Below are 15472 nucleotides of genomic sequence, written 5' to 3'. Positions count from 1 at the left end.
ATAATTTATTAGTTTTCGATAGAAACGCAGAAGAAGACAGCTGCTCTTCTTTTATGCACTGCAGGCTAGGCTATATTTCATTCATTCCATATATATACTATAAATATGCTTAACTGGCTGAAATCAGGGAAACTGACTGTCAAGTGGGACGTCTTATGATCATGAAGGAGGAGAGGGACCAAGAGAGAGTGAGGATTTGGAGGCAACAGAGACGGAGAGAACAGAGAAAGAAAATGAGCGAGAGTCAGAAGATGCGCCGGAGGAAACCGAAGAGGAGGGAAGGTAAAACTGAAGTTTTGGTGAAACCGAATGACTTTTTTTTTTTGTCCATCTTGTAAAAAATGACAAAAGCAGTGTTAACTGATTATAAAAACCACATCATCTGAAAATATTACACTATTTACAGCCAATTTGAATTGACAACAGAACACAACACACAATAAAACACAACACACACAATATTGTGTCTGTCAAACGCAGTGTGTCTCATCATCTGGCATTTATTGATTTTACACACCAGTGTTTGATCACATCTGTCATGTGATCAGGTGCGTGAATCATACTGACGTTCATCTGATAATACAGACGTGTGTTTGTATGTAAAGTTGCACATAATTACAGAATAAAGGCGATTATGATGATAACTGTAGTCTGATCATAATACTGCAGCACTCAAACTAAAGCAAACAACAGAAAATGTAAAAAATATCTTTCTGATTATTATTGAAATGTGTGTTTAGACTTTACTGAACTGAACGGCAGTGATCAGAGCAAATCCGGTCAGCAGGAAAGCGACTTTATGGACGCGATGCTTCGGAGAGCACGACTCCTGCCACAGCAATCCACCGACGGAGACGTTGATGAAGATCCCAGACGTCAGACCCTCGACGGCGCAGCGGACCAGCTGAACCTGAGCGCTCGGATTCATCCCGACCAGCGCCAGACCCATCCCGATCCCAGCCGGACACGTGACGGAGAAGAGCAGCAGACAGCCGGACGCCACGCCCCGGCGCAGACCGTACTGGCTCAGCCGCGCGGCGAGACCGAACGCCACGATTCCGTTGTGCAGAAGCAGCGCTCCACACGTCTGCAGGAGGCGCTCTGGATCCTGCTGCGATCCGACGCTCAGACCCTCCAGCAGAGCCCGCACACACACACAGAACGACAGCAGGAACACACGCAGACCCACATGACACTTCCCGTCCTCCGCACAGCCGGATCCGTCCGTCCAGGAGAGACGCCTCCAGCGCTGCTGGGAACGACTGAGAGCGTCTTTATCGTGACACTGGATGTGAGAGTCCATCAGCGCCTGCTTCTCGTGAGAGACGTCGCCCGTCTGCTCTCTGAACGCCAGCAGCATCTGCTCCACCACAAACACCACCAGGAAGCCCATGGCCAGAATGAACTCGGCCAGCGGGAAATGAAGCTGCGGACAGACGGAGAGACTCGGGTTTAAAGGAACTCATCTGTGTGCAGCATCTGTGAAGTGTTACAGTGTTTCACTTATACACACACTCATGTTAAAGTTTGGGGTTGGTACAATTTTTAAATGTTTCTGAAAGAGTCTCTTCTGCTCACCAAGGCTGCGTTTATTTCATCAACAATACAGTAAAAATTGTGAAATATTATTACTATTATAGAAAATGATAATGTTTTCTAAGTGAACATATAGTAAAATGTAATTTATTCCTGTGATCAAATCTGAATTTAATTGATTAAAAATACAGTAAAAATCCAAAAATATTATTACAATTTAAAATAGCTGTTTTCTATGTGAATATATAGTAAAATGTAATTTATTCCTGTGATCAAATCTGAATGTATTTGATTAAAAATACAGTAAAAATCCAAAAATATTATTACAATTTAATCAGCTGTTTTCTATGTGAATATATAGTAAAATGTAATTTATTCCTGTGATCAAAGCTGAATTAATTTGATTAAAAATACAGTAAAAATCCAAAAATATTATTACAATTTAAAATAGCTGTTTTCTATGTGAATATATAGTAAAATGTAATTTATTCCTGTGATCAAAGCTGAATTTATTTGATTAAAAATACAGTAAAAAAATCACAAAATATTTTTACAATTTAAACAGCTGTTTTCTATGTGAATATATAGTAAAGTGTAATTTATTCCTGTGATCAAAGCTGAATTTATTTGATTAAAAATACAGTAAAAAAATCACAAAATATTTTTACAATTTAAACAGCTGTTTTCTATGTGAATATATAGTAAAATGTAATTTATTCCTGTGATCAAAGCTGAATTTATTTGATTAAAAATACAGTAAAAAAATCACAAAATATTTTTACAATTTAAACAGCTGTTTTCTATGTGAATATATAGTAAAGTGTAATTTATTCCTGTGATCAAAGCTGAATTTTCAGCATCATTACTCCAGTCTTCAGTGTCACATGATCCTTCAGAAATCATTCTATTATGATGATTTGATGCTCAAGAAACATTTATAATTATTATCAATGTTGAAAACAGTTGTGCTGCTTCAGATTATCAAAATTTGGGGTCAGTCATCATCAAGGACGCATTAAATCGATCAAAAGTGACAATAAAGACATTTATTATTCTTTTTCAAATAAATTCTGTTCTTTTCAACTTTTTATTAATGAAAGAATCTTAAAACAATGTACCATTTTTAATAATTGAACACTGATAATAACTGAGCATCAAATCATCATATCAGAATGATTTCTGAAGGATCATGTGACACTGAAGACTGGAGTAATGATGCTGAAAATTCAGCTTTGATCACAGGAATAAATTACACTTTACTATATATTCACATAGAAAACAGCTGATTTACATTGGAATAATGTTTCACAATTTTTACTGTATTTTTGATCAAATAAATGCAGTCTTGGTGAGCAGAAGAGACTCGAAACATTCAAAAACATAAAAAAAATGACCCCAAACTTTTGAACGTGTTTTTTTAACACTTTGTTTTTTAAAATACTGTACACTCACCAGTAAACGCACATACTTGGTTAATAAAGACATTCTGATTCTAAAAAGGATGATTTAGACAACGTTTATACTGAATCATTCATGACATCCTCATGTTCTGTGATGACCGACAGATGCGGCACATGGGCAGTGATTTGACGGAGACTCACAGTGAGGCCGAGCCGGCTGAAGGTCTGTCTGGCGTCGTTCAGATAGTCGGGCAGCAGCTCCAGCAGACAGGAGGACAGAAACACGCCGCAGGACAGACACGAGGCCAGACTCAGAAGTCTGTGTCGAACACCTTCAAAACAAATTTAATTTAAAAAATTTTGAATTTTAATTATTTTAAAAAAACTTGGTTTGAGTGAATGATTCAATGACTCACTCATAAAGACTTCACTTGTTTCATTACTGGATAAATCAGCGTTTTTAAACAAATCTCTTGAATGAATGATTCAATGACTCAATATCCATCTTGAAGGACATCATAATTCTCTAACTGCACCACGAGGAGGCGGGGAGCGAGGAGTGAAGATACACAAGTGCATTCTTTGCGCAAGTCTTTCGCATCGAGAAACGTGACGCACGCATAAATTCTCCTCCCCCTTTATATTTGTCACAATAATTTAAATTTAAATAAACTTTATACCTCATATATTTTAACGGGGCATCTTGCTTTATTAATATTTATTATATATTTTTTAAATAACCAAACTTTAATAACATATGGGTAGATCCCTCGAGTGCAGCTGATGACACTTTGAAGTGACGCTAAAGGGAACGAGGATATATCATTTCACTTGATTCAATTCCTCCGTCCTCGCATCTTTTCCTTGTGTCCTTCCCTCGCATCCTGAAGGGGTGGAGCTAAGACGCGAGGAAAGGAAACGAGGATGCACAATAAACACTTCACTTGTTTCCTTACTGGATGAATCAGCGTTTTTAAACGAATCTCTTCAGTGAATGATTCAATGACAAATACATTTTTTAAAAGTCACTTGTCGCCACCTACTGGTGTAACGATGTAACTGATACAGTCTTTATTAAAAGCATCAAATTTCTTTCAAAAGGTGATTTACTCATGTGGGTTTTTGAATTGTGATTGCCATCTTTTAATGATTAATCTAAAGAAAAAGCGCTAATTTGCATGGGTCGGGTCATCATCACTGGTCACACCTGTCTCAGAGCTGCAGCGCGCGGCTCGTCTCATCACACACAGCGGGCCGAAGCCACACAGCAGACTGAAGCACAGCATCAGCGTCAGCATCAGTATCTTGATCTGGAGCCCAGCAGACACAGCTGACGAGACCCGGTCCGACTCCATCATCATCATCGTCATCTTCGTCACGGTCTCTACATCACACCTGAGGATCAGTCACATACAGCAACATTTAGAGCAAAATTGTAAAAAATAAATGAAAATAAATTATCTAAATACATAAAATCTAAGAGTACAGTACTATAGTGAGTCGAAAAAAAAATAAAGTAATATTTTCCAAATAATATTTACATATATTTATAATCTAGGGGTCAGTGGAAAAAATCAGAAACTGAAGAAACACTGTAAGACTTTACAAAAGTTTAGCAAGTACTTACCAATACACAAAGAACTGAAGCAGATTATTTGAGTTTTGTGTTGGAGAACAAACTTCTTATTCAAACAAAAACTAAACGAGACTGAATCACAAGCGAACGCGAATACAGTTATTCGCACATCAACATTCTCACTTTCTTCTCGATCTGTGTTTTGTTCGTATTGATTATGTTAAATGAACATCACTCGAGCGGTAATCGTGTGTTTGCTGAGGTTTGTTCCAGTACAGGCTGCACTTCTGTTCCTGTTTTCGGGAAGCGGGCGGTGAGTCACGACGTGTTCTGAATCTGATTCATTTCAGTGAACGATTCAGTGGACGAGTCAGTTGCCTGGCCGTTGCATCCAATTCACACTAAAAAGATCCGGCACAAAAGAGTGAATCATTTGCGAAACATGAATCAATATGAGTCACTGCTGTCCACAACTTGTCTAAACATGCACAAAGAACATCACAAACATGAATTAAATGCTGAATTTGGGTGCACTTATATATAAATATGTATAATTATTATATGTATAAATAAATTATATATATAAATATATATATATAATGGTGTTTACATTACCTTTCGGTACTGCTGCTTGACATTAAGTTTTTGTTTATTTTGTTTGTTTGTTTGTTTGTTTGTGATGTGCTATACGGCTTTTACACGTCATTAGTAATGGAAACCATCCCCCTAAATAATAATAAAAAAAGATTAAAAACAGTTTATAAGTAATCATAAACGACTGTGATTGGTCCATCCTGACTAGAGCGGAGAAAAGTAACAGATATCACGTGACTGTGTGTGTCGCTAACAGAAGTCTGAAAACTAATTTACACCCGAATATCGACACTGAGAAACTTTAATGTACTTTGAAGTGACACTACAGAGAGAAGAGTTAACGAAAAAATAATTAGTTTTTAAACTCACTTCACGCAGAGGCGCGCGATGACGTGCTCTCCAGAGCCCCGCCCACACGCTGAACGCGGATGTGAATTACACTGAATCAAATGAACCAGAAGATCCGGATCCACAGCGAGAAATATCCGCGTATGTCCGCATAATAAACCGAACACGCGTGTGTGAAGGATGCGAGAAACCGATATCGTGTCCGGGGACGCCAAATCCACCGAGCGAGTGAGTAAAACGTGCAGAAAACACCATAAGCGCGGTTTGTTTACTGTGATTGACAGCTCAACTTCAGACAGCTGTTGTTTATGCTGCTGTAATCTAATCTTTACATGCTGATATTGTATGTGTTCTTAATGCTAAACTAGTTTATTGAACTAGAGCAAAGGGTCTCTTATTGTGACAAAGTCAGTCCAAACCCTGACCAGGATCTTCACATCCTCCCGCAGACAGACAGACAGGTGAGCAGACAGACAGGTAGAGCTCGCTGACACTCCTCCTCACGTGTCACTCTACCTGAGACAGGTTATTTACTGCTTCTACACTGAAAAATGTCATTTTTACAGAAAAATACTGCTACTAACATGGTGAGTTTGAGTCTTAAATCTCCACTTCAGCAGCTTCACACACACAGTTTTATTCATATATTCTGAATTCATATATCATTTGCCTGATTTATACATTTTACTCCTATAAACATGGTAAAGTGTATTATTTTCTGTCTGTTGACAGTATTTTCTGATTTATGGAGTGATAAAAAGCTCAGTAAAAACTTTTGTCTGCAAAATCAAATAAGAATTATGAACCTGGATTTATCCAGTGTTCTGGAAAGGTGTGCAAATGAGTGCATGTTTAGAAATTTCAGAAAACTTGTAATACAAATCAATTGTGGAAATATACTGTGATTAAGTATGATGATATCAGTTTTTATGTTTACCTGCTTTAGTTGGTTAAAATCACAAAATTATATGCAATTTTACTTTAAAGGGATAGTTCACCCAAAAATGAAAATTCTGTCATCATTTACTCACCCTCAAGTTGAACACAAAGGAAGATATTTTGAAGAAAGTTTGTAACCAGGCCACCATTGACTTCCGTAGTAGGAAAAAAACTACTATGGTAGTCAATGGTGTCCCAAAACTGCTCAGTTTAACACATTCTTCAAAATATCTTCCTTTGTGTTCAGCAGAACAAAGAAATTTGTACAAATTTTGAACAACTTGAGGGTGAGTAAATGATGACAGAATTTTTATTTTTGGGTGAACTATCCCTTTAAAATACTGACAAATTTATGTTTTTTACAAGTAAAAACTATGAATTACTACATGATTTATAATGAAAACAGTAAAGGGACTTTCCCAGAAGTCCCTATTTTATATTTAACCTATGCTCTAGTTATAATCCATTTATTCACTTTTTGAGCATAGACCTGAAAATGAAATTTCCAACATGAACTGTCATAAATCTTGAATGCTGAAGTTTGGTCTCTTTTTAAACAAGATACTGCTGAAGTGAAAAAAAAAAAAGTTTTAAAAAAGTGAAACTAAAAATTATGAAAAATCCACAAAATACTATTTTTACATTTTATATGAAATATCTATTTTCCTAAACATGTTTTACTCTAAAACTGTGAGAAAATAAATCTAAATGAGTTGTGTTCCAAATTTGAGGTTGATATCTCAAAAAATGAGCTTTCAGTAATAATTTGTTTGTGCGCAGTACCAAACGCTTCCACTAGAGAAAATTCACTTCCCATTCATTTTCAATGCGCTCCAATTTTTGATGCTGTTTTTCAAGACCATTTAAGCTTCTGTTAAATATCAAGTGCCAAAACCTTTACCAATTTTCATACCATTCTGATGAAGTAAAAAAACAAAAAAACAAAAAACGTAAAATTTTTCTGTCAAAAATGACCGAACAGCACCAGAGGGTTAAAAACCGCCCTCTCTGATCATAGATCTGAACTGAAATGGTTGTAGTTCATAAATGTTTGGAGTACAGACTAAAGCTGGTCTCTTTTTAAAGAAATATTATTTCAGAAGAGAAAGCACTTCAAAAAATGAAAGTGTAAAAAAGTTATAGAAGTTTTCCGTAAAGTTAATGTACTGAACTAAATGTTTTTTTACTTTATGCAAAATATATATTTTACAAACTGACCTGGACTCTAAAATTGCTATAAAATCAAAGCCAATAGTTGTCCAAATTTGAAGTTGATACCACAAAAATTCAGCTGCTAAAAGGTTTTCAAGTACTGTTTCCATTTACAATTTCAAAACTGTTTTCACAGGATGAATTTCGAGTGTTTAAGCTTTTGAATTATACCTAATTTATGACAATTATTAAAATATACAATAGGGAAAAGGCCAAATGAAAAGTCTCTTGCTACCAAAACTGGCTATGCAGTTTAATTTCTTTACATTTCAGTAATTATCAGTAATGAGTGTTTTGCGTTACATTTTCTATATTTACTGCATTATTTTGGTGTTTAGATCAACTGAACTCTGATTCACCATGTGCTTTTTTGGTGTTTTGGTATCTATATTAACATTAAATCACTTAATGAGCTGTAAAATACACAGGCACCAATATCCCATCCTGTAATACCAGAAACATCAGCCTGTTTTTATGGTACATTTCTGGCAACCGCAGCTTCCAGTTTGTTACCATGAATCTAACGGGATGTTTTTTACAGTGCAGTTTCATGTTTCTGAGCCACAGAGGGCAGTTTCTGATGTAAGTCTGTTACAGGATGGCGCTGAAGAGGCGGTGGAGAGCGGGCTGATCCTGGACGAATCCTGCTCTGGGATCCTGTTCGCTGGTCTGGACAGACACGCGGAGGACTGGAGCGTCGAGCCGCGCTGTGTGAGTCACATGATTCCACATTCACTCTGCTGAAAGGGTTAATGCCCCCATATTCTCACGGCGAAGTTCTGTTCATTTGTCTCGCTCCTAAAGCATCACTGACTGTGTTCCAGAGTTTGAATGACAGCGAATCTGAGGAGGTTCTGAACGCCATCAACCCAAACGAGATGTACACGTCAGCGCTGTCCGAGAGCGACAGCGGCCTGTCTGAAGATCAGTACTCAGACGAGCAGAACCACAGCAGCAGCCTGCAGCCGCCCGCTGTCTATCAGGTGGTGTATGACATCAGCGGTGTGGGCGGAGCCATCGCAGAGCAGCAGCCGTCACATATGGATGTGATCTCCATAGAGCTGGGTGAGCGTTTCCTGTTTTTAGTCTGTGTCATGTGACTGGAAAGTGCCACAGAGCCTGCCCACTTTTTCAGCGGCTTTGATTCTGGAAGTATTTTTCCCATTGGTGTTTTAAAAACGTCTTGGTTTAAGAGTTAATAATTCACGAACCAATCCACTCAGCCACGAGGAGAATCACAACATTACATGCATGTAATCTGCATGTAATCAACATTTAATCCACATGTAATCCACATGTAATCTGAATATAATCAACATGTAAGCCGAGTGTAATCTGCATGTAATTAACATGTAATCTGCATATAATATGCATGTAATCAACATGTAATCCGCATGTAATCTGCATGTAATCAACGTAATACGCATGTAATATGTATATAAACCGCATGTAATCTGCATGTAATTTGCATGTAATCTGCATGTAATTTGCATGTAATCAACATGTAATCTGCATGTAAATCACATGTAATCTGCATGTAATCAATATGTAATCCGCATGTAATATGCGTGAGATCCGCATGTAATCCACATGTAAACCGCATGTAATCTGCATGTAATAAACATATAATCCACATTTAATCCACATGTAATCCACATGTAATCTGAATATAATCCACATGTAAGACGAGTGTAATCTGCATGTAATTAACATGTAATCCGCATATAATATGCATGTAATCAGCATGTAATCTGCATGTAATATGTATATAAGCCACATGTAATCTGCATGTAATCTGCATGTAATTTGCATGTAATCTGCATGTAATTTGCATGTAATCTGCATGTAATTCGCATATAAACCCCATGTAATCTGCATGTAATCTGCATGTAATCTGCATGTAATCTGCATGTAATCCGCATGTAATCCACATGTAATCTGCATGTAATCCACATTTAATCTGCATGTAATTCGCATGTAAACCCCATTAATCCGCATGTAATCCATATGTAATCTTGATGTTTTCACGTGTCTCTGTTCAGACGAGTGGAGCTCTCAGATGCTGCTGTCAGAGTCATGTGTGGTCAACGAGCTGGTGTCGTCCGTGAAAGTGGAGAATGTTTCTACTCATGACATGCAAAACATGCACAACCCCGACAGCTTTTTGGTATGTTTGTTTTTTAAAGCAAGAGTTCAGCCAAAAGCTGCATGAGCTGATGTCACTGACATCTAACCTCTCCTTTTCAGGTTTATCCTGAACTTCAGCTCACAGAGGAGGAACAGAAGCTCCTGGATCAGGAGGGAATTTCACTGCCCAATAATCTGCCCTTAACGAAGGTCAGACCCGCCACGTGTGTGTGTAAGTGAGTATGTGTGAGAGTGTTGAGATGAATACAGTGCTGACGGGACTGTTGAAATCTCACAGGCCGAGGAGAGAATCCTGAAGAAAGTGAGACGGAAAATCCGGAACAAACTCTCGGCACAGGACAGTCGCAGGAGGAAAAAGGAGTATATAGACGGTCTGGAGAGCAGGTGAGACCACATGTGTCTTTAGTGTGTAATGTTGCTGTTTGAGCATGAAAAAGGTTTCCAAAGTCCCTCCAGCAGGAGTTCTTCTCTATATCAGTGTCAGTGTTTCTGAACTCCATGAAACGCCTCCATTGTATTCTTGAGTTTTCTTCCGGGAACTAACACGTCTCAGTATTCCTCATTGAAATGTGTGTGTGTGTTTTAGGGTGGCAGCGTGTTCAGCTCAGAATAAAGAGCTTCAGAGGACCGTCACCCAGCTGGAGAAACACAACATGTGCGTGAGCTGAACACTAGTGAACACACTGTGATTGTTCCCCTCAAACGTTCCAGAATCCAGTCACCTGCATGACGTTTGTTTGATTGTTTCAGGTCTCTTATGGCGCAGCTGCATAAACTGCAGGCGTTGATCAAGCAAACGGCCACCAAAGCGGCGCAGACGAGCACATGCATCATGGTACGAGTGCGTCTCTCGCTCTTTAACTCATTCACACCAGCATCAGTCTTTCATCTGATCAATGTGTTCTTCCTCCTCACAGATTCTCATCTTCTCTTTGGCTCTACTCATCTTCCCGAGTTACAGTCCGTTCAGCCGGAGTTCCCAGTCACTGGAGGACAGTTACGCTCCGTCCGGAGGTGAGAATAAGTCACTGAAACACCATTCGCAATAGGCTTGCCACAGTATGTGCTGATACTCATGGTGAGGGACCAAAGATTATGAATGAAACAGCCTAAATAATGCATAATCGTGAGGACACGCCAAGCTTTTCCCGTGATGTGTTTAACGTGGGTACGTCAGCAGTTGCCATGGTAACGAACAATAATACCTGCTTGTCATAACGAGTGAAAATATCCCGCATCAATAAATATTTAGTATAGAATGAAGAAATTTATCAACAGTTTTTATCAACAAATTTATCAACAATGCATTTAAATATTTATATATATATATATATATATATATATATATTTATATATATATATAAACGAGCAGCCAAGCATTGTGCTTGACTTGTACTGTGGTTTGATTCTCTGCAGTCATGTCCAGAAACATCCTGAATGACGCCGGCTCTCCTGCGCTCCTGGAGGACGCGGGGGAAGATGAGCCGATGGTTTCAGTGCCCACAGAACTCAAACTCTCAGACACAGACTGGGACTCTGACGGGCCGCAGCAGCCAGAAGAGGCTTTGATTGGCGAGCAGAAGAACGGCACGGCTGTGACCGGAGCAGACGCAGACACGCTCTCTGTGGCTTTAACGGCTCCTGTAGCTGCAGGAAACGCAGACGCAGCCAAACCGCCACATGCAGATGAAATGTGAGCGTTCCTGTTAGACGCGGGGAGAGGTTCGGCTCCGGGTGTGGCCGGCTCTGTTTGAGAAGCATTTTTCTGAAACGTCTTTATTTATTCTCACTGAACTCAGACAAAGGTGTGTTTGAGCAGCCAGTTTTCTCTCGCATCATCATCATCAGATGATAGTCATGTGCTTTAGTGTGTCCAGAAATTAATACATATTAATGTTTGATTGAGGGACATTTCTGTTTGTACCTTACATTTGTTTAGTACTGATTTGGTTGTCACTTGTGCTGCTTTTTATGGAAACTTGTTTCCGCTACAGAATAACAAAATAAAAGTAGGTAATTGCAACTTTTTATCTCACAATTCTGACCTTTCTTCGCAATTGCAAGTCTATATCTGTATAAACTTTATATCTAACAAGCATATATAAAATAAAGTCAGAATTGCAAGATATAAACTTCAAATTGCAAAAAAAAATCTGAATTGCGAGATATAAACTTTGAATTGCGAGATAAATTTGGAATTGCGAGAAAAAGTCAAAATTGTAAGAAACATCAGAATTGCAAGATATAAACTTCGAACTGCAAAAAAAAAAACAGAATTGCGAGATATAAACTTCGAATTGCAAAAAAAAAAACAGAATTGCGAGATATAAACTTCGAATTGCGAAAAAAAAACAGAATTGCGAGATATAAACTTCAAATTTGAAAAAAATCAGAATTGTGAGATATAAACTTCAAATTTGAAAAAAATCAGAATTGCGAGATATAAACTTCAAATAGCGGAAAAAAATCTGAATTGCAAGATATAAACTTCGAATTGTGAAAAAAAAATCAGAATTGTGAGATATAAACTTCGAATTGTGGGGAAAAAAAATCAGAATTGCGAGATATAAACTTCAAATAGCGGAAAAAAATCAGAATTGCAAGATGTAAACTTCGAATTGTGAAAAAAATCTGAACTGTGAGAACTTTGAATTGTGGAAAAAATTTTGAATTGTGAGAAAAACTTTGAATTGCGAAAAAATTGAATTGTGAGAAACTTCGAATTGCGAGAAAAAAAAGAATTGTGAGAACTGAATTGCGGGAAAAAATTTGGAATTGTGAGATATAAACTTCGAATTGCGAAAAAAAAAAAACGAGATATAAACTTCGAATTGTGAAAAAAAAATCCGAATTGTGAGATATAAACTTCGAATTGTGAAAAAAAAATCAGAATTGTGAGATATAAACTTCGAATTGTGAAAAAAATCTGAACTGTGAGAACTTTGAATTGCGGAAAAAATGTGGAATTGTGAGATATAAACTTTGAATTGCGAAAAAATCAGAATTGCAAGATAAACTTCGAATTGCGAGAAAAAAACAGAATTGTGAGAACTGAATTGCGGGAAAAAATTTGGAATTGTGAGATATAAACTTCGAATTGCGGGAAAAAATCAGAATTGCGAGATGTAAACTTCAAATTGTGAAAAAAATTGGAATTGTGAGAGAACTGAATTGCGGAAAAAATTGGATTTGCAAGATATAAACTCGGAATTGTGAAAAAATCGAATTGCGAGATAAACTTCGAATTGCAAAAAAAACGGAATTGTGAGATAAAAAGTCGCAATTACCTTTATTTTTTTATTCCGTGGCTGAAACAAGCTTCCATAGATTTTACACTGGCACAAAAAAACTTTTATTTTTAATCACACGATCTGACACGGATCAGATATGGTTTCGCGGGTGTAAACAGAAGAAACCCGCAGGAGAGGGATTTTCTGTCCATCTGATCCTCTTCCAGATGTGGTTTGAAACCCGCTACAGATCTGATCTACGTCTGGACACTGGAATCAGTGTCTTTATGAAGCAGATTCACACTAAACCTCAAAGCTGCTCTTACGCTTTTGCTTCTTATAATTAACTGAAAACATGAATCCAGACGAGGAGGTTCAGAACCGAGCTTAATGTCAACAGATATCAGATCTGAGATCAGTCAAAGACTTCGGCTTGTTTTAATGCTTCAGATTGTCTGAGGATGGAATGGATTGGGTCTTTTCTTATTTTATTGTCTTCTGAATAAAAGTTACATTCATAATATGTTTTGTTGTTGTTAATTTGAGCCACAAACCATTAAAGAAAGAGAATTTAGTCAAGAAAACAGATGATGACACTCGATAACGATAAATATAGCGATAACTATAATGATAACAAACGATATCTAGTGATAACTAACAATAAATATAGTGATGACAATAAAAATAACTAACGATAAATATAGTGATAACTAACAATATCTATAGTGATAACTATAATGATGACTAAAGATATCTAGTGATAACCAACGATAAATATAGTGATAACTATAATAATAACTAATGATAACTATAGTGATAACTAACAATAAATATAGTGATGACAATAAAAATAACTAACGATAAATATAGTGATAACTATAATAATAACCAACGATAAATATAGTGATAACTATAATAATAACTAACGATAAATATAGTGATAACTATAATAATAACCAACGATAAATATAGTGATAACTATAATAATAACCAATGATAAATATAGTGATGACTATAATAATAACTAACGTTAAATATAGTGATAACTATAAAAATAACTAACGATATAGTGATAACTATAATGATAACAAACGATATCTAATGATGACTAACGATAACTATAGTGATAACTATAATAATAACCAACGATAAATATAGTGATAACTAACGATAAATATAGTGATAACTATAATAATAACTAATGATAACTATAGTGATAACTAACAATATAGTGATGACAATAAAAATAACTAACGATAAATATAGTGATAACTATAATAATAACCAACGATAAATATAGTGATAACTAACGATAAATATAGTGATAACTATAATAATAACTAACGATAAATATAGTGATAACTATAAAAATAACGATAAATATAGTGATAACTATAAAAATAACGATAAATATAGTGATAACTATAAAAATAACTAACGATATAATGATAACAAACAATATCTAGTGATGACTAACGATAACTATAGTGATAACTCTAATAATAACTAACGATAAATATAGTGATAACTATAATAATAACTAATGATAACTATAGTGATAATAACAATATATATGACAATAAAAATAACTAACGATAAATATAGTGATGACTAACGATAACTATAGTGATAACTCTAATAATAACTAACGATAAATATAGTGATAACTAACGATAAATATAGTGATAACTATAATAATAACTAATGATAACTATAGTGATAACTAACAATAAATATAGTGATAACTATAAAAATAACTAACGATATAGTGATAACTATAATGATAACAAACGATATCTAGTGATAACTAATGATAACTATAGTGATAACTCAATATAGTGATAATAATAACTAACGATAACTATAGTGATAACTATAATAATAACTAACGATAAATATAGTGATAACTAACGATAACTATAGTGATAACTATAATAATAACTAACGATAAATATAGTGATAACTAACGATAAATATAGTGATAACTCTAATAATAACTAACGATAACTATAGTGATAACTATAATAATAACTAACAATAAATATAGTGATAACTATAAAAATAACTAACGATATAGTGATAACTATAATGATAACAAACGATATCTAGTGATAACTAACGATAAATATATAACTAACGATAAATATAGTGATAACTATAATAATATCTAACGATAACTATAGTGATAACTAACGATAACTTAATTGTAAATCACGTCAAATCATATTTTCTACATACATCTTGATATATGATATTACATACAGTTTTTCATAATAGTATATTTAATTTAATTCCCAGCCATTAGTTCAGTGATCTTTTTATAGTTATTATTTTATAGTTATTGTTATTTGAAATATCAGGCACTTCAAAGGAATTATTAGCCTATTGTTTAACTAGAAAAGCACATTTAACCTTGAATGTTCTTTAAAAATCTCATCTGAGCCTAAATACATATATATAAATATATATAACTTCATACTTTTTCACAT

The 15472-nt window shown here is 35.6% G+C and overlaps 2 protein-coding genes across 6 annotated transcripts; one reads left to right on the top strand and one right to left on the bottom strand.

Annotated features, from left to right (window-relative positions):
- Window positions 1–461: 461 nt before the first annotated feature.
- Window positions 462–5171, bottom strand: slc39a3 (solute carrier family 39 member 3). Of its 2 annotated transcripts, XM_048152656.1 has the most exons (5): window positions 5128–5171; window positions 4564–4913; window positions 4144–4331; window positions 3138–3268; window positions 462–1426 (listed from the first exon to the last, which is right to left on the bottom strand). In XM_048152656.1, exons 3-5 carry the CDS (start codon window positions 4304–4306, stop codon window positions 737–739), a joined length of 984 nt encoding a protein of 327 aa, XP_048008613.1. In that variant the 5' UTR covers window positions 4307–4331; window positions 4564–4913; window positions 5128–5171; the 3' UTR covers window positions 462–736. The 2 variants fall into 2 exon arrangements, with proteins under 2 accessions (XP_048008613.1, XP_048008614.1); XM_048152657.1 differs by lacking the exon at window positions 5128–5171 and having other exon boundaries at window positions 4564–4975.
- Window positions 5172–5504: 333 nt separating this feature from the next.
- On the top strand, window positions 5505–11936 carry creb3l4 (cAMP responsive element binding protein 3-like 4). 4 transcript variants are annotated; one of them, XM_048152653.1, is made up of 11 exons: window positions 5505–5682; window positions 5904–5915; window positions 8203–8316; window positions 8430–8670; window positions 9648–9772; window positions 9853–9942; window positions 10031–10137; window positions 10340–10408; window positions 10504–10588; window positions 10671–10767; window positions 11170–11936. In XM_048152653.1, the coding sequence occupies exons 1-11, from the start codon at window positions 5635–5637 to the stop codon at window positions 11448–11450; spliced, it is 1269 nt and encodes a 422-aa protein (XP_048008610.1). In that variant the 5' UTR covers window positions 5505–5634; the 3' UTR covers window positions 11451–11936. The 4 variants fall into 4 exon arrangements, with proteins under 4 accessions (XP_048008610.1, XP_048008609.1, XP_048008611.1 ...); XM_048152652.1 differs by having other exon boundaries at window positions 5823–5915; XM_048152655.1 differs by having other exon boundaries at window positions 5528–5682; window positions 5904–6041.
- Window positions 11937–15472: the final 3536 nt, after the last annotated feature.

The sequence above is a fragment of the Megalobrama amblycephala genome, linkage group LG13 (assembly GCF_018812025.1).
Source record: "Megalobrama amblycephala isolate DHTTF-2021 linkage group LG13, ASM1881202v1, whole genome shotgun sequence".
Lineage (NCBI taxonomy): Eukaryota > Metazoa > Chordata > Actinopteri > Cypriniformes > Xenocyprididae > Megalobrama > Megalobrama amblycephala.
Note: the sequence above shows the minus strand (reverse complement) of the source record. Positions and strands in the feature narration are given on the sequence as shown.

What these genes read in the sequence shown, in the direction of transcription:
- slc39a3 (XM_048152656.1), bottom strand. Translation starts at nt 4,306, where the DNA reads ATGACGATGATGATGATGGAGTCGGACCGGGTCTCGTCAGCTGTGTCT. An exon ending in GCGCTGCAGCTCTGAGACAG is followed by an intron (nt 3,269 to 4,143) that starts GTGTGACCAGTG and finishes TTTGTTTTGAAG; the next exon opens with GTGTTCGACACAGACTTCTG. An exon ending in TCAGCCGGCTCGGCCTCACT is followed by an intron (nt 1,427 to 3,137) that starts GTGAGTCTCCGT and finishes GTCTGTCCGCAG; the next exon opens with CTTCATTTCCCGCTGGCCGA.
- creb3l4 (XM_048152652.1), top strand. Translation starts at nt 5,635, where the DNA reads ATGCGAGAAACCGATATCGTGTCCGGGGACGCCAAATCCACCGAGCGA. An exon ending in ACGCCAAATCCACCGAGCGA is followed by an intron (nt 5,683 to 5,822) that starts GTGAGTAAAACG and finishes ATGCTAAACTAG; the next exon opens with TTTATTGAACTAGAGCAAAG. An exon ending in ACAACCCCGACAGCTTTTTG is followed by an intron (nt 9,773 to 9,852) that starts GTATGTTTGTTT and finishes TCTCCTTTTCAG; the next exon opens with GTTTATCCTGAACTTCAGCT.